General features: G+C 48.2%; 1 protein-coding gene across 1 annotated transcript in view; it reads left to right on the top strand.

The window, feature by feature from the left end:
- The first annotated feature begins 550 nt into the window (after window positions 1-550).
- Window positions 551-24259, top strand: part of LOC147659415 (E3 ubiquitin-protein ligase TRIM39-like) — a 105353-nt gene continuing 81644 nt past the window's right edge. Inside the window, exons 1-2 of the mRNA XM_086951758.1 lie at window positions 551-964; window positions 14250-14345. Coding sequence (XP_086807884.1) covers window positions 551-964; window positions 14250-14345 — 510 coding nt within the window. The remainder of the gene's footprint in view (window positions 965-14249; window positions 14346-24259) is intronic.

Raw genomic sequence — 24259 nt, 5'->3', positions numbered from 1 at the left:
GTCACTGCTTTACCCGCATTACAGTGTTATTTATTATGTTTTCTTCTCCCTGGGGTCTGAATTTTCTTCTTTCATCCTTTGCCCCTTGTACTTATTTTCTTAATTTTCAGTCCGCCCGTTAATTTTTTTATTCGACATCATCTTATAGTATTCGTGTATTTTCCCTTTGTTAATGTTTGTCTTAAAGTCTTCCTCCTTCGTTTTCTGTGTCTAGCAATTGAGAACACAACTTTAAGCAATAAATGACAGGCGTGTTTGAGAGGCTATACACATCTCCAGCATCAGCCAATGGGAGCCAGTAGGCTGTCAACCAATCCTAGCCTGGCTATCTCAGCAGCAACTAGTGGAAACGAGCAATCTGTCGCCCAATCCGAGTCTGCACTGTCCTCAGCAGCAACCAATGGAAACAAGCATTCTGTCGACCAATGTGAGTCTGCACTGTCCTCAGCAGCAACCAATGGAAACAAGCAGGCTGCCAGCAAATTAGAGTCTGCCCCAAACTTTAAAGGAAGAGAAGCGAAATTTTTTGGAAATTTTGCATTTCTGCATCATGGCGGCGGCAGCTCAGCTCAGGAACCTTAAGGTAGAGGCCACTTGTTCCATCTGTTTGGAATACTTTAAGGATCCGGTGATGATCGATTGTGGACACAACTTCTGCCGCTCTTGCATCACCCAGAGCTGGAAGGGAAGAGGTGGAAACTATCCCTGTCCACAGTGCAGAGCAACATCTTCTAGGAAAAACCGCCAACCCAACAGGCAACTCGGGAACATGGTGGAAATGTTAAAACAGCTTCACTCGTCCCCAGAGAAGCCCCCGTGGGAGGACCTATGTGATAAACACGAAGAGAAGCTGAGGCTGTTCTGTGCAGAGGATGAAATGATGAAATGTTTGGTCTGCCGGGAGTCCAAGGAGCATAAAACACACTCAGCAAGTGCTGAAGAGAAGGCTGCAGAGAAGTGCAAGGTATCTCTGGGGGCATTCAGGGATTGCAAAGTCAAACTATGAGAAACCAGCAGGGGAGGACAGGGGGGAGGGAAGGGGGGGGGGAGGTTGGGTGGGGGAGGGGTGTGCGTTTTTTTTCTATAAACACAAGTGAAGAGCACAAGGTGTGTCTGGAAATTTAAAGGTCACTAGGTCACTTGGTGAGCCACATCAAGGGGCAGCCGGAGAGCACCAGCTGTGTGTGCAGATGCTCTGAGGTCACCCTGTGTGTCCCTTTGAAGAAGCTGCAGCAGAGCACATGGAATGTTAGTGCATTTCGATGGGTCACTCGGCACCCTTTATGTTCATATAGCAGGCCTGCTGGCGGGCGTTATGTATGTGTGTCGATGTTTATTTCTCATAATGCACCCTGTGGTCCAGAAGAGAAACCTGTAAAAAGTATACTCCAAGGATTCATTGTGGCAGTGCAGTGTGTAGTACATGAGCTCAAACGTTCGTCGGTGTCAGAAGACTTGATGCAACAATTCAGGGTGTGGCGCATGGGCTGCCGTGGTCATCGGACACATCTTAAGAGGTGCAGCAATCCAAGGTGTGGCGCACACAGTCATATGGTCTGGCAATCGGCTGAATGGATGCAGTATTTCAGAGTGTGAGACACAAGCTCACATGGTCATGGTGCACAGCAGAAGAGCGGCAGACGAAGAGGTGCAGACATTTGGGGTGTAGCACACAGGCTTACATTGTCCTCAGACACAGCAGAAGATGTAGCACACTGGCTCATGTGGTCATCGAGCAAGACCAATGAGGTGCAGCAACACAGGTGGCACACGTAGTCATGGTTTCGGTACACAGCAGAAGAGGTGCAGTAAAGAATGTGCACAAGTTCACTTGGTCCTTGGTGACAGCAGCAGATGTGTAGCAAGGCAGGGTGTAGCACACAAGCTCAGATGCATCAGAAGTGTTGCAGTCGAAGAGATGCGGCAATGCACTGTCTAGCACACAGGTTCAAATGGGCATCGGTGCATATGACCCATCAGCAATGCAGGGTTCAAGAGACCCAAAAGGAAGTGCAGGGTCCAGGCGCGGCAGACTTGGATCTTCTTAAGTTAAGTTCTCCTGTAGTATGTTCTGCATGAAGTATGCTGACTTTGGGGACCCTTCATGAAATGAATAAACGTCAGGCTGGGCACTGATTACAGACTCCTCGCCTTGGAAAGCTCAGAGTCTCAAACCTTACTTCAAGTTGCTGTACATTGAACTTGGGGTCTGGGAGATCAGCAAAAGTCCTCCTCGCAAGCAGTGTATCTCCGGTGGCCTTCAGTGGCAGGATTGAGTTCATCCTTCAGTCCTTGGGGTCTAGCACTTACCCGTTAAGATACAGCGAATATTCTTTTCTCTGGCCTTTGGCCTTCTCTTCAACGGTGTGCAGAACTCCTTAGAGTAAAGAGAAGCACTACATATGTGCAGGAGACAATTCATATATGAACCCAGATGTTTGGAGGGAACCAGTGGACTTTATAGTGAACCACACATGACCTCGCCTTCCATCAGGATAGATATTCACGCCAAAATGTTGTACTTGGCCCTAAAAACATTCTAAGGAGAGGGGGTAAATGGAGGAGCAGTGAATGAATGCCATGTGCAAAAAGAAGGAAGTCATTAGTCACTGACTAAAAGTAAGAATCTGAAACACTCTACAAAACAAGGGTATCCTACTCTTTCTGTTCTCAGTCTGACTGCTGATTTCCTGCCCTAGACCCTGCTTGGGTTTAGTGCTTGCTCTCCTGATTTGGCTTTTTGTGGACTCTGCCTCTGCATGTTTCCATGCGTGCCGGATGGTTGACCGCTTCAGCATGCATAACACAGGGCTGGGTACAGGGCTTAGTCCACAGGCCAACCTTGTGCCCAAATCCTTGTTTCTGGTCCAGGGAGGACCTGGCTTGGTAGTTCGGTCCGGACTGTTCCCATGAGTCATAGGGTCAAAACTGATTTGCATATGGCCAGGTCTAAACTGCAAAAGACTGATGGACTTAACCCTGATCTGTTGACTGGGGTGAATGTTTTGATTTGTTCTGCATTCCGTCCATCAATTGTGTGTCTTTTGCTTTCTCGCCCTAAGTGCACCGGGTATGCCCAGACGTGGGTCCCGGTCTAACTGTGCCACTGGATTCAAGCTATCCTAGCTGATGAGGGGCGAAACTCAGAAACCGGTCCTAGGATGCTTGTTTCCGGTCCAGGGATGACCTGGCTTGGCAGTTCGGGTTGGACTATACCCATGATGCACTGGTCTGAACTGGGGTGGCATGTTGAGCAAAAGAATGATGGATTTAACCCAGATCTCTTGAATGGGGTGAATGTTTGAATTGTTCCTCACTCCGTCCATCATTTGTGTGTCTTTTACAAACCCTGCGTGTGGCCAGTCCCCCTCCCCCTCCCCCACTATGCACACTGGTCTTCCATGTGCCTCATGAGGTTGGCAACATGGCCTGGCCGCTTCAACACGGCCATCGACCAACCATTCAGATTATGGGGTTGGCTGCAGGGACTGGCAGACCCCCTATTACCTCTACTATCGACTCAGCCATTACCGCCTTTGTCCTTACCAGCCCTCAACCATTACCTCCTTTACCGCTATCTCCTCCATAACCATAACAAATGCCTGAACTCACTTTATTGCTGCTGCCTATGAACTCTAAACACTGCCTACCTCCCTTTCTTTACCTGTCCCTAAACCCTAAAAAACCCTTACCCCCCCTTTCCCGCTATTCACTCCTGACCATATGTGGGTTAGCTCCTGCTCTCTTGTTGTGTATTTCTTTTTTTTTTTGTGGCAGACCCTATATAGATCTGGACCTGGCTCGATTGTTGTCTGTTCTCTCCCTGCAGATCCTGTATAGATATGGCTCCTGTTCTCTTGTCTGTTCTCTATGGCAGGCCCTGTATAGATCTGACTCCTGCTTTCTTGTGTATTTCTGTTCTCTGAGGCAGACCCTGTGTAGTGACTGAGCTATTTTTATAGATAATCTGCTCGATTATGACCGTTGCCCACTACCATCTCAGTATATTTTGATCTAATATAGTGTTGTGTAGGCTTATATAATATGAATTGGCTAAAAAGGAGGGCTTGATGACGTTCTCTGTCTTGTTTCTGACTTTAACTTGCTTAATGGTGGGCTTGCTTGTTGGCTTAGCCATAATCTTATGCCATCTTGCATACAAATTTTGCTCCTTTGCGGGAATAGTGGCCTATGCTTGCACAACTCCATTTTCTGAGCTGTCGCCAATTTCTAAGTCTCTCTAGGTGAGAGGCTATATTTTACTTTCCACTTGTTGTTCACCCGTCTCAAACTAGAGGGGACCGGTTCTTGTCGGAGGAATGTGCTCACTCTATTCTGAAGTCATAACAGACGCCTGGCCAGCTGAAGCTGTGGCCTTGGTATGGAGTGGTACAGAATCTGATGGGAAAAGGAGGCGAGGCTCACAGGAGCTTTGTCTTACATTTCCACTTGTACTAAAGGAGGTGTCTGGGCTCTGATCTCTGGTAGTTCATCACAGTACAGACGTGTAGCTGTGACGGTGGAGCAGAGAATCCTATTTTGGCTGGAGAAACGGACTCCCAAAGTGGAAATGGGATGTGTAGAAACTTGGTGAGGTGTTCCACTGACTCTTATATTCTAGCTGTTATTGCCTAAACTATCCTGTTCTGTTTTCAGGTTCCATACACTTATATACATATAAGTTCTATATACGTTTTACTGATTGCATTTAGCAATTGCTTAGGTGTTAGTGTGAAGAAGGCCTATCGTGACATATTAGTAATTTCTATCTTTTGTCATTCTATCATTGTGTAATAGAGCATATAATTATTTGTATGTGTTCCTTGGGATGGGAGGTTAGGACCTTTCTGGTCCAAGTGCTGTCGCACCAGAAGGATGGTAAGTTTCCCTTCCTGCAGGTCATTTTAGAAGGAGAGTTGTTCCGTTCTCATGCGGGGAAACCAAAACTAATAAGTATTCCCCCTGAGGCATTGTTAGGAGGAGTGCGCATTGTTTTAGCTCCACCAGGGTGGGCTTTGTTTCTCATTGTTACCCTGTGGCTCCTGGTACTGTGTTGTGTTTTCGTTCCCTGGGGTACATTGTTTCCTTGAGGCCCTTGGTTTCTTGCTTTGCTTTACAGAGTGAAGTTGTTTTCCCGGGTTGTTGTTGTTGTTATCACTGGTATCGTTTCTTGCGTTGTCGCCAGTTGGCGTGGTTATTCACAAGCTCCTCAGCAAACTTTATATTTTTAGTTAGTTGTTACTGTTATTCCTTTCTTAGGTAAGTATGTTGTATCCTTTTGGGCCCTGAGAAGGGATAAGGTAAGTATGCCCTGGTGATTGGCAGCATTATCAGGTCATTACACCCTGAATAGATCTGGTTCAGGCTCACTTGTCTCTTCTCTGTGGCAGACCCTGTATAGATCTGGCTCCTGCTCTCTTGTCTCTTCTCTCTTCTCTGTGGCAGATCCTGTATATATCTGGCTCCAGCACTCTTGTTGTCTGTTCTCTGTGGCAGACCCTGTATAGATATGGCTCTCGCTGTCTGTTCTCTGTGGCAGACCCTGTATAGATATGGCTCTCTCGCTGTCTGTTCTCTGTGGCAGACCCTGTATAGATATGGCTCCAGCACTCTTGTTGTCTGTTCTCTGTGGCAGACCCTGTATAGATATGGCTCTCTCGCTGTCTGTTCTCTGTGGCAGACCCTGTATAGATATGACTCTCTCGCTGTCTGTACTCTGTGGCAGACCCTGTATAGATATGACTCTCTCGCTGTCTGTTTTCTGTGGCAGACCCTGTATAGATCTGGCTCCTGCTCTCTTGTTTCTTCTCTGTGGCAGACCCTGTATAGATCTGGTTCAGGCTCACTTGCTGCTTCTCTGTGGCGGATCCTGTATAGATCTGGCTCCTGCTCTCTTGCTCTCTGTGCCAGACCCTGTATAGATCTGGCTCTTTCTGACCTCTGTGGCAGACCCTGTATAGATCTCCCTCTTGCTCACTTGTATGTTCTCTGTGGCAGACCCTGTATAGATCTGGTTCAGGCTCACTTGCTTCTTCTCTGTGGCGGACCCTGTATAGATCTGGCTCCTATTCTCTTGTTTGTTCTCTGTGGCAGACCCTGTGTAGATCTCCCTCCTGCTCACTTGTATGTTCGCTATGGCAGACCCTGTATAGATCTGGCTCCTATTCTCTTGTCTGTTCTCTGTGGCGGACCCTGTATAGATCTGGCTCCTGCTCACTTGCTCTCTGCGCCAGACCCTCTATAGATCTGGCTCTCTCGTTGTCTGTTCTCTGTGGCAGACCCTATATAGATCTGGCTTCTGCTCTCATGCTCCCTTTTCTCTGTGGCAGACCCTGTATAGTTCTGGCTCCAGCTCTCTTGCTCTCTGTGGCAGACCCTGTATAGATCTGGCTCCAGCTCTCTTGCTCTCTGTGGCAGACCCTGTATAGAGCGGGGTCTAGCTCTCTTGCTCTCTGTGGCAGACCCTATATAGATCTGGCTCCTGCTCTTCCTACTATGTTATCTCTAATCTGGTGATCGACAAGCTCCTGGTCCAACGTTGTTCCCTATACTTGGATAGTTTGTTTGCCAGGTAAGTTGGCGTCCTGTTCTTGAATGCATTATAAATGTTGCAATTGGTCTTAAAGATGTTCTGGGCTGGGAGGAAGAACCAGTGTGGGTCTTTTAATGTGGTGGTGATAACAATTCTTACAATGTCTTACTTGATCTAAGTGCGGCCTTCGACACCATCTCACACAACAGACTGCTTGCTAGGCTGAGTGATGATGGTGTCGGAGGGAAAACGCTGGACTGGATCGCGTCTTACTTGAGCAACCGGACGTTTCAGATCTCGTCCTCGCAAGCTCAGTCAGACACATTTTTCTCACCCCATGGCGTGCCTCAGGGCTCAATTTTGAGTCCGTTATTTTTTAACCTGTATCTCCGCCCTCTCGCCGATTTAGCAGAGCGAGTAGGTCTAGAACTCATGACATATGCGGATGATTCGCTGATTATTTTTTCTCTTACCAACTCAAAGCCTTCATCCCCCTCTGCGCTGAAATTAGGTCTCCACGAAGTCTTCAGCTGGATGTCAACAAATCAGCTGAAGCTCAACGGGGAGAAGACTGAGATTCTTCTCCTAGGTAAAAAGAGAGATCTGTGGCAGGATACCCATTGGCCGCCATCCTTGGGTGCTTTTCCCAGCCCGGCTACCCAGGTCAGAAACTTAGGGGTATGCATCGATGATTCTTTATCGATGAAACAGCAGGTCAATAAAGTAGCTGGTACGTGCTTCACTATCCTCAAATGGCTGCGGAAGATCATCTGGATGCTGCCTGTGGATACCCAGAAGACCGTAGTCAATGCACTGATTACATCTAGGCTTGACTACGGTAACATCTTATATCTGGGTTCCAATTTAGCTGTGATTAGGCGGCTTCAACTGGTCCAGAACTCCGCAGCCAGGCTGCTATGTAAGATCCCTAGGACAGCTAGGATCTCGAAGCACCTAAAGGACCTGCATTGGCTGAGAGTTGAGAACCGGGTTCGGTTCAAAGCGTTGACCTACATGTTTAAGATCAAGGCAGGGACCGCACCAAAGTACCTGCAAAAACTGGTTAGGCCCTACATTCCTGCACGCAATCTCCGTTCTTTAAATGGAGCAAACTTTGTGGTTCCTAGATTTAAACTGGCCCGTATGGGGGGAAAGTCCTTTTCCCATCTGGGACCAGTCCTTTGGAACTCCCTTCCTTTAGCCCTGCGTAAGGAGGAAAATCTCGCCAGCTTTAAGAAAGGCGTTAAAACTTGGCTCTTTGATAAATAATCGCGGTCTTTGACCGGGTTGCTTTTTGCGCTTTCTGTGTTTTCAGCCTCCCAATCTTGGCGCCGGGAAACCCTTTGTGGGTATCTGCGCGCATTATAAGTGCAAAAAATAAATAAATAAATAAATAAATTCAATTTGTTCAAGGCCTTGATGGGCCGTGCTTGCTACTTTGTGTATGTTACCTTTAATAGGTGCTGATTTGGTATTGGGTAGACAGTTGAGGAGGGTCTTGGCTCCATCCACATGGGAGAGGACTCGAACGGTTGTTCTGAAGTCATCTTCCAACTTCATTTTCTTCAAGATAGACTAGAAACCCAGCTTCCTTGGTCATGTTTGCAATGTGTTCCTTGAATGAGACATCTGTGTCAAAGGTGGAGTAAAAGTCTTGGTTAAGTTGGAGAGCCAATCATGAAAATCAGATTGTTTTGAGCTGTTAGAATACAGGAAGAATTCCGTCTTGAGTTTCTCTCAGGTCAGGATTTGATTCTCTGTTGGGTGAGGATATTTTTAGGTGACGTTAAGTGTCCTCTGCATACTGAAGGATCTTGATGCTGCTGTCTGTAAGGATGAAACCGGGAGATCCCACGTAGAGGTTAACAATTATGGGGAAAAGGATGGAGCCCAGAGGTACTCTGCAGGTGACATGGAATTTCTGTGATCTTGTGGGACCTATTTACATGAACTTGCACCACTTCGTGGGGTAGGATGTGAACCATTTCAATATATTGACTGAATCGATCATAGTTGGATGGTTGTTTTCTTTTGGTTATATTTTGTAACCTTTACTTATTTAAAGTTGAATATTTTACAAGAACATGCCATGGGTAGGCACAAGATTGTCGCACGCAGTGCCACCCATTACGATACAGAATTCAGGAGAAGCAAACAAAGCGAGAGTAAAGGAGGGTGTATTAATAATCCAAAATGGGACTAGATTAGGGAAGATGGTACACGTATGTGGTACAGGGTAATTGCATAGATGTCCTCTTCCTTCTGTTGTAGGAGAGGTGTGATCACATCCTTGGTGAGAGGGTAAACTGGTTGCATTGCGTTTACCTTTCTATGCAGTGAGAGGGCGCTGTAAAGGGTAGTTGCAGGGTGAGGGACAGGGTGGGGAAAAGGAAGAGCGCTTGCATACTGGTAAATGTCTGGAAGCCTCTACTGGCCCTTGCAGTGTCTGTGAGCCTGCATGTGCCTGTTCAGGTCAGTATAGTAGGAGCTCAGTGCATTGGTCACTTAGTGCGTCGCTGGCTTGGGGAGCCGCAAAACACACAAGATGATGGACGGAATGTTGCACAATGGCAAAACATTCACCCCCAGTCACAGATCCTGGTTTAATCCATTATTTTGCTCACCAAGCCACCCCAGTTCAGACATGGCCATATGCAAATCAGTCTTGACAAATGAGAAAGTGACAAATGTCTTTGATTAAAATGGAAGGTAATTTTTCCTCTTTTTAGTTGTGCTTCATCTTGAGGTGTAGAATAGTTGATGGTGAAGGGGGTGGTGAGGTGATGAGTTGATGCTGTTTGCGAGTGGCGTTCTTGTGGCCTGCGTGGCAGTCCGGTGTCTGTTCGCGGTGCCATTTCTTCTCTAGCTTATGGCAGGTTTGCTTGGAGGCCTGGAGGTTTTCCGTGAACCAGTTGCCTTTCTTGCTGGTGTCTGTTGGAGGGTTTCTTGATCAGGGCGAGGGTGTTGGCGTAGTTGTCGATCCATTGTCTGAGGTTGCGGACGACTGGGTTGGTGGGAGTTCGGTGGTGTGGTTGGAGATGTGGGAGCTTGCGGAGAAGATGGGGTCAAGCGTGTGGCCAGCGAAGTGGGTGGTGGTGGTTATTAGTTGTCTGTCTGAATCAGAGGTTGTTGATCAAGGTGATGGAGTTGCGGTCGTTTTTCTCGAGGTGGAAGTTCAGGTCCCCGAGAAGGATGTTGTCTGTGGAGGCGAGGACGTGTACTGTGGTCAGGGTCCGGGGGTACTTTAGACGAGGGTTCCTCAGAGGGTGGTGTTGGGATCAATGTGGATCTGGAAGTGCAGGTGTTCGGCGGTGCGGAGGGAGTCGTCTGTGTTGGTCGAGACTCTGAGAGTGTTCCTGTGGATGATGGCGATTCCTACTCCATTGGCGCGGGTGGTTGGTGCGGGTGATTTTGTAGGCATCCGGGATGGCTTTGGCGATGTCTAGTGCCAAGGAGAGGTTCAACTAGGTCTGTCAGGAAGGGGACGTCTGGGGAGGTCGAGTCAAGTAGGTCCCAGAGTTCAACGGCGTGTCTGCAGGCCGAACTGGTTTTGAGAAGGATGCATCTGAGGGGATTGTGTTCTGTCATGGCGGGTGGCTTGGCGGGGGCGGATGCTGGTGAAGCTACAGTTCCGGCAGGAGAAGAGTCCTTGGGTGCGCTTCGGGAAGCAGGTGTGTGATAGTCTGGTGTTGAGTGCATGGAGGGTGCTGGCATCGTAGCGGAGTCGGGTGTCGTGGTGTTAGCGGGGGCCAGGGGTTCTGGCGCTGGGCGCGGTCCAGGTGCTAACGGGCTTGCCTTTGGCGCCCCTTCGGAGCGCCAGCGGCCGCCATAAGAAGGGGAGATGGGTGGGAGGAGCAGGTCGGAGGAGGGAGTGTAAGAATGAGCGAGCGAGGGGGGCCGCGTGGGACACAGCGGTGGGAAAAACGGGGCAGGAACAGTGATGGAACAGAAGGCAAAAAGAGGGCATAGGGCACAAAAGCCAAGGGTGAAGGAGGAAAAACAAGCAATTTATAGTTAAAAAAGAAGCAATACAGTACAAGCAGCGCGGGGGCGCAGGGTGCACAGCAGTGGGAAGATGGCGGAAGCGGCGAGGGGACAGAAGGCAAAAGAGGGCACATGGCACAGAATTAAGCAATGACAAACTGAAGGAGGAGAACAATGAAACAATTAAGCAGTAAAACAAAGAAGTACAGTGCAAGCAGACCTATGCCAGCCACTGGCCACCAGGGATGAGGCTCAAGTGGTAGCCTGTGGGTGGATGAGGGCCTCGAACTCACTGCAGTGTCAGCAGCAGCGAGCAGGGAAACACAGACACAACAGGTGGTGTTGTCGCAGAGTGGGGGAGCGACCTGCCTGGAGAAAAACTGCAAGGGGGAAAGTAATTCAGGAGAACCTAAATGAGAAAGTCAAACAAGCTGTCTGATTCGTCGGATGGCTGGGGAGGACGGAGACATGGCAGAGAGACGAAGGAAAGTCTGTCCAATATCTGACTGGGGAGGTGACGGCTGAGGGGGTGATCCACAGCCCATCTCCTCTATAGCTAGGTAGCTCCACCGGGCAAAGGCCAGAGTTGCTAGGTCTGCTGCCCCCCCCCCACCATCTACGGGGGGGGGGTCCCTAAGATGTGGAGGTTAGGTGACATTATTTAGGGAGATTGGGGGTAAAGTACGGCAACACCATTGATGAAGCTAGTTTACCTGGAACAGGAATTCTGGCCTACTCCCAACTAGATGACACCCTTGTCTGTGATACTTGGGGCTGGTGCTTATAATCCCGATATGTGCCACTGGTACTTACAATCTGGATCAGTGCTTAATTTGTAAAATATGAAGTGCAGGTGCTCAAATATTTGTCGGAGGCCACACCCAGTTTTTTCCAGGCTCCACCCACTCCCTCCACTGGCTCCATCCACGTACTCTATTAGCTCCACCCACATCTTCAACTGGCACTGCTGAAAGTCAGATGTAATAACAATTACATTACACATTTACAAGCACAAACCATGGCACGCTTCGGCACACTTAAAGAGCCTTTAAGACTATGGGCTCATTAATTATGTGTGCAACCTACTTCCTGTAGGTCTATAGAATTGTAGAGCACATCTTGGTTGAATGTGTGGTTTCTACAGAATGATGCTAGTCTGTTTGAAAGAGCCTCAGGAGTACATATCAGCCAGAAGACAATTTCCTACTGGGAACATGGCTGCTTGCAATATGATCAATCACTGTCCTTGGCGGATATGTTTTTGGGACGAGGTTGGCTTGGAGTCTTAGTTATACACTTAAGTGATTACAATTTAGTGCAACTGTCTAGACTAGCGCTGCTAAAAATGATGAAGCTAATTTATTACAAATGAAACATGTGGTCAGGCATTGGAAGAGTGTGGAAAGGGACTAGTAAGTATGCAGCCTCAGGCAGAGCAAGAAAGAAATTAAACAGAGAGGAGATGGTCTTTTGAGGATAGCATGGTCTCAGAATTCTTGCACACAGCAACATTATGGTAGAGGAATTTGTGTTGTATAAATTGGATGGTGTGCATTTGTCTTGCATGGCAAATAAGCATATCTGCTGAATTTAAGAGAAAAGGTGGTAAGCATCTAGGGGAAGAACCTGTGGTGCTGGAAGGATCAGTGATGGGTGATTTTATGTTGTGGTGGAAGGGGAGCAGGAAAACATGGTACACACAATCAGTGTTTCCTGCTTGTCTAACCATTGTGAAGGTCTAACCAGCCCAGCAGGCGGAGGGGAGCAAACAAATAAGACACCTCATAAGGTGCAGGGGCAAGAGGTTGAAAGTTATGAAAACTGTGTGTGGCCTGGTATAGATGGATGCATGGATGAAGTAGGAGTAGGGGTGATAGATGGTATAAGTTGCAGTTGGGGGTTTGCAACACCACGAGTTTCAGAGTCTGGTGGTTAATAAGAGCACACTTTGTGTAAGTGAAGTGGGGTATTTTGTAGTTGTATTGGAGTTATTGTGTTACATTACAGACCTCTCCTAATAAGGCGATCTTTTTGTTATTTTTTGATTCTTTGTGATGGGTGTCACTGTGTCACTTGCCTCCGAACAGCACTAGCGTGGCTCTCAAAAACAAGCGTCATAGCTGTCTATTGTCTCGCAGTGACATTCGGGACTCGGGAGTCTCGCAGTTTTAGAAGAGTCACCTGCCTGCCTCTTGGCGAGTGTTAGACCTGCCTGCACGCTCATACGGCAGACTCACCTACAAGAATGCACTTGGCAGCCAACGACTGTGACAAAAGGGGGTTTCTGCAAAACTGGGAACAATTCGGTCTACCACGGGTAGTAATAATCTAATAACCCAGGCAACGGAAAGCCTGGAGCTACCAGCCAATCAGTCCTTCTATATAATAAACAGCTACAGTGTGCTCTGTGTTGCATATATATTCCATCCATGCTCAGTCAATCGCATGTTTGCAAACTTTTTGCAAAAAGTGCTTTTTTTTTTACAAAGATGGGGTGCCAGAGTGCCGGTGCGTGCGTTGTGCAGATAACTGATTTTGTGCCACTAAATACATGCCACATGAGATCCCTAGAAGAGATGAACAGTTCACGACACAGAAGAGGATCCAGAACAGTAATCTAGTGGTGCCATGTAAACATCCCCAAATAGTACACCTCGGCAAACAACTGCCATTACATGAACTTTTCTCAAAACCAGCAAAGAAGCCTAAACCAAGCACAGAACAAAGAAAATACACCCCTCTGCCAACAACAAAATCTGCCGCTTTCCGCCCTGGTCTCTTCCGCGGGCAGCACAGAGGAGTCTGAACCCGCACCCCTCACCTCTCTCCTCACGTCGACCAGTAGTAGTGTTCAACCCTAATAAAAATAATTAAAGAGCAGCTGAGCAGCGTCCTCCCCGATCGGCGCGCCACTACCTGCCCAACCCCTTCACCCTGCAACACAGCACCAGATGACACCATGACCAGACTGGTTTAACTAACGCCACTGGCCGCACTGAAAATAATGTATTGGACCAGCACCTGAAGAACGTACGTGCCTCTGCAGAGTGGAGTTAAAGAGTAGCAGTAAGCTGTGTCTCCTCGATCCTTTGTGTGACACCAGCCTCCGGGGGAAAACGGGAAATGTGTGAATCCTCGCTCTCGGCTTGTTCTGTTCTTCCTCTGCCCCCATGCTTACCCCATCAGAACCCCCAGCGCGGCCCCGCGGCCCGCCCAAATGTGTGTGTGTATGTTCCACGGCCCGCCCACCGGAAACAGTCAACACTGCACTGACTGAACTAAGAGTGCCCGGGCCCGCGGCCGCCATGATGAACCTATTATATTTATTATTCATTTATGAATAATCTCTTGGACTTTGGCTGCAGGCTAAGGGATTAAGAAGAATCACAGCTGCAACACTGTTAAACGCCATGAGTGGGTCACACTCGGAATTCCTGAAAGACACGCTGCGGCTGCACGGACTACAGTAAATGTACATTTTAAAAAATCATCAAATGAGTGACATGCTCTCAGATGAGTAGACCCGGCCCTGATAATAAAGTGCCGGTGCTAAGCACCGGAAAGCACCGGCACAAATTAAGCACTGATCTGGATATGTTTGGGTGGTACTTACAATAATTTGACTGGTACATACAGTCTGGGCAGGTGTGACCGGTACTGTACTGACTCTTTTCTGTAATTAAGACCACACTCTACAGATCTACACTCATTTCTTGTCCTCTCATCCCTGCAGGTAAAACTTCAAAAGTGGCTGTGTCTTCTGAAAAAAGAGGAGGAATATATTCTAGAGTCTAAGGTCAAGGATGAGGAACAATATAAAACCATGAGGGTGAGTGGCTGCAGTCAGTGCTGAGTCTCTGTTTCTGTATTTGTATTTGCCCATGTACTTGTGTGTACCTCTTCAAGTTCAAGATACACACAAGCCCATAAGACACCCTACAGACAGGTCTACGGTAAAAACTAGGTAACTAGTGTCTCTGCTTTTGGACATTGGGGATGATATCGGCCAAGGGTGTGTCTGGATATATCAATCCATTCATTGGTCTGAGCGCACCTGGTGTAAGGCCCTTCCTAAATTAAGGTGTTAACAATGTAATCATTCTAAGAAGGTGCACAGAGCTCAACACAATGCACACCGCTATAGACCTCTCGGGTTCTTTCCAATAAGGTAAATAAAACAAAAAGTTGAATGCAATGAGACATCCATTTATTCATATGCTTTATCCTGATGTGTGATTTTCATTCACAGATCTTCTGATAAGAAAGAACAAACAACATTGACACAACTCATCATGCTCAAATAACATTGCTTCGTACAATGCCATCATTTTAACTGCTCCTGTAAATGGATTCCCAATGCATTTCAGGTTGTTAACTCTTCATCAGTGGAACTGCAAAAATAACATATATATGTTTACACAATCTAACCATTGACAAACCAGGAACTGTGTTCATTGCACGTGCTTATACATGTGAATTCCAAACATATTTATTAAACAAGGGATGTAATTGGTGTGTTCTCCAACTCACATTAAAACATGGATGATATCCCTGTGTTCATTGAGCGGTATTGAAGAATTAGCCAGATGCAACTATGTGAGATAATGTGTTCATCTATTGTTAGGAGTATCTCATAGCAACCCAATACCAAAAGAAGTGACAAAAGGAACAAGCATTTACAATGCAATGGTCTCGGCATTATTAAAGTTAGAGCTATTGGCATTGCTCATGACTTTTTTTTCATAAATAAATGGTATTGTCATTTACAATGGCAATAGGTGAGTATTAGAGAGTAGTAGAGAGTATTCGCGGACACAGCCACACACGCACACAGAGCCCCACACACACGCACACAGAGCCCCACACACACACGCACACAGAGCCCCACACACACGCACACAGAGCCCCACACACACACACGCACACAGAGCCCCACACACACACACGCACACAGAGCCCCACACACACACACACACGCACACAGAGCCCCACACACACACGCACACAGAGCCCCACACACACGCACACAGAGCCCCACACACACGCACACAGAGCCCCACACACACAGCCCCACACACACACACAGACAGAGCCCCACAAACACACAGACAGAGCCCCACACACACACAGACAGAGCCCCACACACACACACACACAGACAGAGCTGTCGCGACTAGGACAACGCAGGCGCCTGTCACAAATCAGAACCAGATAACGGAAAGCAAATGGCATTGGTTGGTTAGAAGCACAAGTTCAAAGTCAAATTCCAAGGTTGGAGCCTAAAGGGTAAAAACATCGGTCAAAGGTCAGGACAAATGATCATAAACTTATACCACAGATAAAATAGAATGTGAGCGGCCCAAACCGAAAGAATCAAAATCCAAAAATGTTCCCAAACAAAGGTTACTGTTGAAATATTGGTATATCAAAAAACAATGTCCCAATAGGAAATAATGAACCGTCAGTTAGATATGCATGCACATTGCATTGGTAACGAGGGAAAAAGGAGACCCTCTATAAATTTTCAGACAAGGTAGTAAATCATCTTGTTTTATAGTGTAAATTCATGGTCGGTATTATACAGTTATAAGCAGCACTGCATATATTCAATTAGATGACAACCAAAGAAACTTCGTGCTCTACAAAAAGTGACTGTGGTGAAGGTGGCGATGCAAGTGGAAAAGTGAACAGCAGAAACGGCGCACTGTGAAGAGGTGCAAGTTATCTACAGTGAGTGGTCCAGATCATGTGAGAAAGTGGGATCACAGATACAAAATTACATTTCCATTTTTTGATTTTTAGAACCACATTAGAGAAGTACGCCTATTATTAAGCTGTAGAGTCGACAGCGTTTCGATCCACGCTAGTAAGGATCGTCATCAGGACTGGGTTGTCTTGTTTGGGGCGTGCTGCAAGGAAAGAAAAGGGTAAGGGGCGGGTGCTGGTGGTGGAGGGGGAGGTGGGAGCGTGGAAAGTCAGGGTAGTAAATACCTGGAAAAAGTAGGTTAGGGGGCGATCTGGGATGATCGTCAGGGAATGAATCGTAACCTGCACGATGGCTCTGTAATTAAAAGGGGAGGCCTGGGATCAGGGCACTTGGTCAGTTATTCAGGGTGTTAATAAGTATTAAACTTAGAATACATACAGGTCCGGGAGAGCTGGGCGGTCCTCTGTGATCCGCCAAACCTGCAAGAGTCCTGTGAAGGAAAGGAACAGGAGTGGGGTGGTTAATGCCAGGTTTACGATGTATCCCTATTTTAAAGATAGCGCGGTAAGACGTGGGGTAAGACTAATTTACCTTTGATCAGCGTGCCGGCACTGGAATAAATCCAGAGGTCTGTTGGAAGCTGGCATTCGAGTGGAGAAGAGGAATATACTTCAGCGTGTGGGAGGAGAGTGGGAGGAGTCTAGGAGAGTGACGTGGGGGCGTTGTAGGAGAGTAGGGTCTGCTATCCTATGGTCACCCCAATTTTTGCTTTTTGCTTCACTGGTTTTCGACTTACTGAGGCTGTGGGCCTGCTAATCAGACCCCCAGCCTGCTGTTCTCTCTCTAAATTTATAATACATGTGCTATAGGTACATACCACAATTGGAAATGGACTCCTTGTCAGCCCCTGTACCATGCACTATAGGTGCCCAGGGCATAGGTGCCACCAAGGCCTACCAGGGGCTGAAGCATAGCTTTTGCCACCCCTGGCTGGTTCTTAAATTGACACAACTGGCTGATCACTCAGCTGGGGCAAGTTGGTGTAATCACCCCTTGCTTAGATATAGTATACCTATATCTGGACACATATATAGCCTGTAAGCCACTCCTATGGAAGGCCTCATCAATCCTGGAGGCAGAGTGCGTGGTTTTATGTGAGATGGTGCTCTGGCATGAGCTGAGCCTGTCTGCAGCTGTCGGGAACAACTCCCTAAGCTGATCCGGGATAATGCCATACCATATACTCTTAAGCGCATTATAATCCTCGCGGTTATATAGCAACTTTGGTTTGGCTTTATCAAAACATGTCGTGTAAGGTGTCATACGAATTGGAATACTACCCCCTCGCCAGTTCTGGCGACGGGGGTAGCATTCCACCCTTCTAGAGGGAGAAGACATGTTACTTTACTGAAACGCGGTTGATTTAAAATGAGCCTCAGATCCACAAAATGGATGCCCCTGCCACAGACACGGGTCTGACCTCCTGCTGCTGACCGAAACCCGGCAGAGGAGGCCTGGACAAAGAGTTTCCTGTCACAGGGCGGTGTCAAACCACCCCAGACAGGAGATAGTGGATTGGAGTAGGGAGGTTTCAATGAAACCAGACACTGCCTGGGGAGCACAAGGCTGCCCCTTGCAGGATCCGGCCAAACCGGTTCTGGGGCCTCCCAGCCCCTGTCCCAGCGCGGCCAGGATCAAAGGAGAGGGGTGTAACCACCCCCTTCCTGGGTCCCACCCATAGGAGGGGACCTAGCAGGATGTCCAACCCCCTAGATTCGAATAAGAGGGGGAGCAGTCCCAACGGACCTCAGATCATCCTGAAGAAACATAAGAAACGAAATCTGGACCCTTCGACTTTCTACACGACGTGAGAAGACTGAAGAATCTCCCTTGTGGTCAAGGAGTGACCACCCTGTGCAAACAGGCACCATCCAGCCCTCGACCCTTGCTTTGTTGCAGTTCCCGCCGGAACTCGAGCGACAGAGATCGACGAGATCAAGCTTGCCTGCCTTCTACCTGCCCGATCCACAGTCCCTGCAGAGCTGAGACCCGTGGAGGCGACCGGAAGCGTGGGGCACGCCATCTTGAAAAGGCCACGAGACGCTGACCGTGCGGCCCACGAGTGACCCTCGAAGCTGTACACCGGGGTTTGAGAAGCCCCAGCCCCGAGCTCCACTTGCACCAAAGCTCACCCCTCCACACTCGCTGAGTGCTGCGTGGGGCCCTTCTGCTTGTGTGCGCTCGACGCGTTGGCCCGGTCACTTGCCAGCTGGCTTGTGGCCCCTGTGCCGACGAACTTTGAAATCCGACTTGCTTTTCTGGTTGCTCCAGATCTGCACCAGCTCCTGTGAAAAGGAGCACCCACTCTGACCCTCCTGGTTCGAGTGATAAGCAATCTCCCGGTTCCGCGTGGATTGCTTTTGCCAAGTGCTGTTTGCTACAATCTTCAAGCCGACGGTGCTGACGGCGAGAGCCTACGTGGGACAGATCGTGACCTGCTCCTGGACGTCGCAGATGCCCCAGAGCCCACGTGACAGCGGAGAGAAGCCTATCGACAACCGCCTGATTGCGCCCGACATTGCCTGGTTCCGTCCTGGTTCCACCCTGGTCACTGCTGAGTGACCCAGACTCTGTCCCCTCTGCTTTCAGGTACTTTTCTACATCGATCCACCCTTGGATCGCACCGGACACTTCTGCTTCACAGCGCCTGCAGCTGCAACAGCTCCAAGCACCAAGAACCTGCGTGACAGAACCCGACGCCACTTCGACCCTGTGCACCCACGGCCTGTGGGTGAGGTAACTTTGCAACGCCGGTGTCTTTACACTGGTACACACCTCTAGGGTCTGTGTCTAAAGTTTTGTGTTCCTAGGTTCAGCGGAAGTATCTTTTAATTCACTTTAACTGACTTTTACGCACCATTGACAGTGCATTGGTGCGCGCCGCACTTTCCGTGCTGCACCCGTCTCCTGTGGGCTACTCCCGACTTCTTCATTGCTTGTCCTGACTGCTCCCAGCGAATCTCTAGGCCCTAGACCTAACCATTGTTCGATAAGTGTTACTTATACCACTTTTTTAATATATGGTCTGAGTGGCCACCCGCCCTCATCCATAAACGTGCAACTTTATATGTGTAACAGTGCTTTGGATTTAACGCTTGTGCCCCTTTCCTCACAAAGAGTACTGGGGAGTAATTTAGAAATAAATACATATATTTTTATAATATATACTTGTGTGGTGTCCTTTCATTTGATTACAGGATTGTATGTGGTAAAACAGCTCGCTTAACACGACCTCTTAAGTTAAGCCTTTAAGGCTGCTTAGTCCATGCTACCACTAGGATAGCTTGTCTACAAGGTTGACTTACAACCTGACATCTTTGGGGTTTGTTTGGACTGATACCCAGTGGTTCCAGAATTGGAAACACTACATATCAGGCCAACTTCTCACATTGGTGTGCAGCGGTGCGGATTTGAGCTTGCTGTTTGTTTTACCATTGCAATCTTTATCAAATTGAAAGATCACATCAAGTACCTCTAGGTACATATAAATCAAAAGCTTAGCATATTAAGTTCTACTGAACTTAGTAGTTGTAGATTAAAGGGATTAGCACACCCTGACTACAACTCACTAGCAAGGTACAGTAGGAAACCACTTAGTGTAGGTAAGTGCACCACTTACACCTCACTAGCAGTCATGTCTGATACAGGTAGAGCTTCAGGCTCTGCTCCTGTAATAGTTGATCCTATAGGGACAACATCCAGATATGACAACCTTAGCCACAAAGACCTGAGTGCCTTGTGCACAGCCAGGGGGCTAAAAAAGGGCAGAGGCCCTACCATTCCTTCCCTAGTAGCTCTCCTAGAAAAGGATGATCTAGATAAGGTGAGTCAGGCTCCCTTAGATTCAGGTGAAGGGATAAACTCCCCTGAGAATGAGAATCTTCCAGAAGAAGAGGAGGAGGAAGAGGAAGAGGAAGGCTCTGATGTAGAAGAGCCTGAAGATCAGGATCAGGTGGGAAACCAGGTACAGGTTGCCAGGCTTAACCAGGCCAACTTGGACCTACATGGGAATGGAGAGGGCCAGCACCACTCCAGATCTCATAACCAAATTCTCCCAGGTAATAGAAGGGAGAGATCTCTGTCAAGGGACTCTCACCTTTCTAGTGCCTCAAGAGAATCTCAAAGAGGAATGACTTCCTCCCAGAGAAAAGAGCATAGGGCCAGGATGAGGGCTGTCCAACTCCAAATAGAAAGGGAAGAGGTAGCCTTGGCTCAAGCTCAACTTGCTTTAGCAAGAGAGAGAAAATTGTGTGGCTTAGATGCCACTGGTGGCAGCAAAGTTCCTAAAGAAAAAGACAGGGCCTATGACAATAGAAACCTGACAAAAATTGTGCCCCCCTACAAGGAAGGGGATGATATCCACAAATGGATGACTGCTCTTGAGAGGGCCTGCATGGTACAGCAGGTCCCTGAGGATCAGTGGGCAGCAATTTTATGGTACTCCTTTTCTGAGAAAGGGAGGGACAGGCTCCTCACTGTTAGACCTGAGGATGCCAAAAACTACTCTGTTCTGAAGAGTGCTCTTATTGAAGGGTTTGGCCTAACCACTGAGCAATACAGGTTGTTGTTCAGAGACACCCAAAAAGCACAGACTCAGGACTGGACTGATTTTGTAGATTGTGCCACTAAGGCTCTGGAGGGTTGGCTGCAGGGAAGTAAAGTTTCAGACTATACAGGATTGTACAATCTTATGATGAGAGAACAGATCCTTAATAACTGTCAGAACCAGCTGTTGCATCAATACCTTGTTGACTCTGATTTGACCTCTCCCCAAGAATTGGGAAAGAAGGCAGACAAATGGGTCAGAACAAGGATTAAGCAGAAAAACCAGAACCAAGGTGACCAGAAGAAAACAGACCAGAAGGGTGGGAATCAGAAAGATAAAGAAAAGGACCAGAAGTCTTCAGGCCCCCAAACTAGCAATAAGGAGGGGGGTTCCCAAAATGGAAACAAGAAAAAGAAGAATGATGGCCCAAAGAAACCTTGGTGTAATACCTGCAAATCAGTTTCACACTGGGGCAGTGAATGCACTAAGAAAAATCCAGTCCCCACCACTGCAGCTCCTAAAGCAACTGCACCCCCTAGTACAGTCAGCAGTGGTGGTACACAGCCAAAGGGTTTAGTAGGGTTGACCCTGGGTACTGAGGTGGAATCTGGCCTAGTCAGAATCCCCACACAGGCAGTTCTCCTATATGATGTGGACTTATCTTTGCCCACTGCAGTAAGCCCCAGTAACCTGGGCAAATATAGGCAGACTCCCTTAATTAATGAGAAACTGGCTCAGGCCTACAGGGACACTTGTGCCAGTGTCACAATGGTGGCACCTGGCTTTGTGGACCCTGGACAAATTGTACTAGGTGAAAGTTACCTAGTGACCAATGCAAGCAACTCCACTACTTCCCATAGTGTGGCTGTTGTGAACTTCTCCTGGGGAGGGGTAGATGGCCTAAAGAAAGTTGTTGTGAGTGCAGACCTCCCAGTAGACTGTCTGTTAGGCAATGATCTTGAAAGCTCAGTTTGGTCAGAAGTGGAGTACAGGACTCATGCAGAAATGCTAGGGATTTCAGCTCATGTCCTTGCAGTGACAAGGTCTCAGGCTAAGAAGTGCCTTCCTGAACCAGTGGTGGATCTTGAAACAATAGACCAACCACAACCCAAGAGAAGGAGCAAGAGGGTTAAGGCTGTGCCTTCCCACTTGCCCCAGGTTGAGGATCAGGTTTCACAGGAAACTGATTCTGCAGTCCAAGAGGAGACTGTCTCAGAGGAGCTTGAACCTGATCAGGTTGAGTTTCTGGGGACAGGGGGACCCTCAAGGGCAGACCTGGGGCAGGCCCAATTAGATTGCCCTTCACTTGAACCCCTCAGACAGCAAGCTGCTGCTGAGGCTGCAGGGAATGCTCAAGGTACCCATAAAGTGTATTGGGATGAAGGACTCCTTTATTCAGAGGCTAGAGACCCCAAGCCTGGCACAACCAGGAGGTTGGTTATACCTTTGAAGTTTAGGGGCTTTCTTCTTACCTTGGCCCATGATATTCCCCTTGCAGGACACTTAGGCCAGAATAAGACTTGGGACAGGCTTGTTCCACACTTTCACTGGCCTCACATGTCAGAAAATGTCAAGGAGTTTTGTCGCTCCTGTGTCACTTGCCAAGCCAGTGGTAAGTCAGGTGGCACAACAAAGGCCCCCCTGATACCACTACCTGTGGTGGGGGTACCCTTTGAAAGAGTTGGAATAGACATTGTGGGTCCCATGGATCCTCAAACAGCATCTGGGCACAGATTTATACTGGTGGTAGTGGATCATGCCACCAGGTACCCAGAAGCAATTCCCCTGAGGACCACCACAGCTCCTGTGGTGGCAAAAGCCCTCATTGCAGTTTTCTCAAGAGTGGGCTTTCCAAAGGAGGTTCTTTCAGACAGAGGTACTAACTTCATGTCTGGATACTTAAAAGCAATGTGGAAAGAGTGTGGAGTAAACTATAAGTTTACCACACCCTACCATCCACAGTGCAATGGGCTTGTGGAAAGGTTCAACAAGACCCTAAAGGGAATGATAAAAGGTTTACCAGAGAAGCTTAGGCGGAAATGGGACATCCTTTTACCCTGCTTGCTCTTTGCTTACAGAGAGGTCCCACAGAAGGGGGTTGGCTACAGCCCTTTTGAACTTTTGTTTGGCCACCCTGTAAGAGGTCCATTGAGTTTGGTGAAGGAAGGATGGGAGTTACCTCTCAAAAAGCCTAAACTAGACATTGTGGACTATGTACTTGGTCTCCGCTCCAGGATGGCTGAATACATGGAGAGAGCATCCAAAAACCTTGAGGCAAGTCAGGAATTACAGAAAGCCTGGCATGACCAAAAGGCTGTTCTGGTTGAGTACCAGCCAGGGCAGAAGGTGTGGGTGTTGGACCCAGTGGGGCCAGCAGCTCTCCAGGACCAATGGACTGGACCCTACCCTATCATTGAAAAGAAGGGAGAAGTCACCTACTTGGTTGACTTTGGCACCCCTAGGAGCCCCCACAGGGTGCTCCATGTCAATCGTTTGAAAGCATTTGTTGACAGGGAGGACATGAGTCTCCTCATGGCCACAGATGGGGAACAGGAGGAAGAGAGTGACCCTCTCCCAGACCTGCTTTCCCAGAACCCTGATGATGGTTCAGTTGATGGAGTAGCCTTGGCAGGCAGCCTCACTGAGCAGCAACAGGTGGACTGCAGACAGGTGTTGCAGGCCCACAGACAATTGTTTTCACTCACACCCAGTCAGACTAACTGGTGCACCCATGAGGTGGATACTGGTGACAATCTGCCTGTGAAGAATAAGATCTACAGGCAACCTGACCATGTCAGGGATTGTATAAAGGCTGAGGTGCAAAAGATGTTGGAGCTTGGAGTGATTGAGCCATCAGAGAGCCCATGGGCTAGCCCAGTGGTCCTTGTGCCAAAACCTCATACCAAAGATGGGAAGAGAGAAATGAGGTTTTGTGTGGACTACAGAGGTCTCAATGCTGTCACTAGGACAGATGCTCATCCCATTCCAAGAGCAGATGAGCTCATTGATAAATTGGCTTCTGCCAAGTTTCTGAGCACATTTGATTTGACAGCTGGCTACTGGCAAATCAGGCTAGCTGAAGAGTCAAAAGCCAAAACAGCATTCTCTACCCCTAGTGGGCATTATCAGTTTGTGGTGATGCCCTTTGGCTTGAAGAATGCACCTGCCACTTTCCAAAGGTTGGTGAACCAAGTCCTTGCTGGGCTGGATGACTTTTGTGCAGCATATCTAGATGATATTGCTGTCTTTAGCTCCACCTGGGAGGATCACCTGATCCACCTGAAGAAGGTTCTGGAGGCCCTGCAAAAGGCAGGCCTGACTATCAAGGCTACTAAGTGCCAGATAGGGCAGAGCAAGGTTGTGTACTTGGGCCACCTAGTAGGTGGGGGTCAAGTTCAACCACTGGAGAGCAAGATCCAGACCATACAGG

This window comes from Lissotriton vulgaris, unplaced genomic scaffold (genome assembly GCF_964263255.1).
Source record: "Lissotriton vulgaris unplaced genomic scaffold, aLisVul1.2 SCAFFOLD_3766, whole genome shotgun sequence".
Classification (NCBI taxonomy): domain Eukaryota; kingdom Metazoa; phylum Chordata; class Amphibia; order Caudata; family Salamandridae; genus Lissotriton; species Lissotriton vulgaris.
Note: the sequence above shows the minus strand (reverse complement) of the source record. Positions and strands in the feature narration are given on the sequence as shown.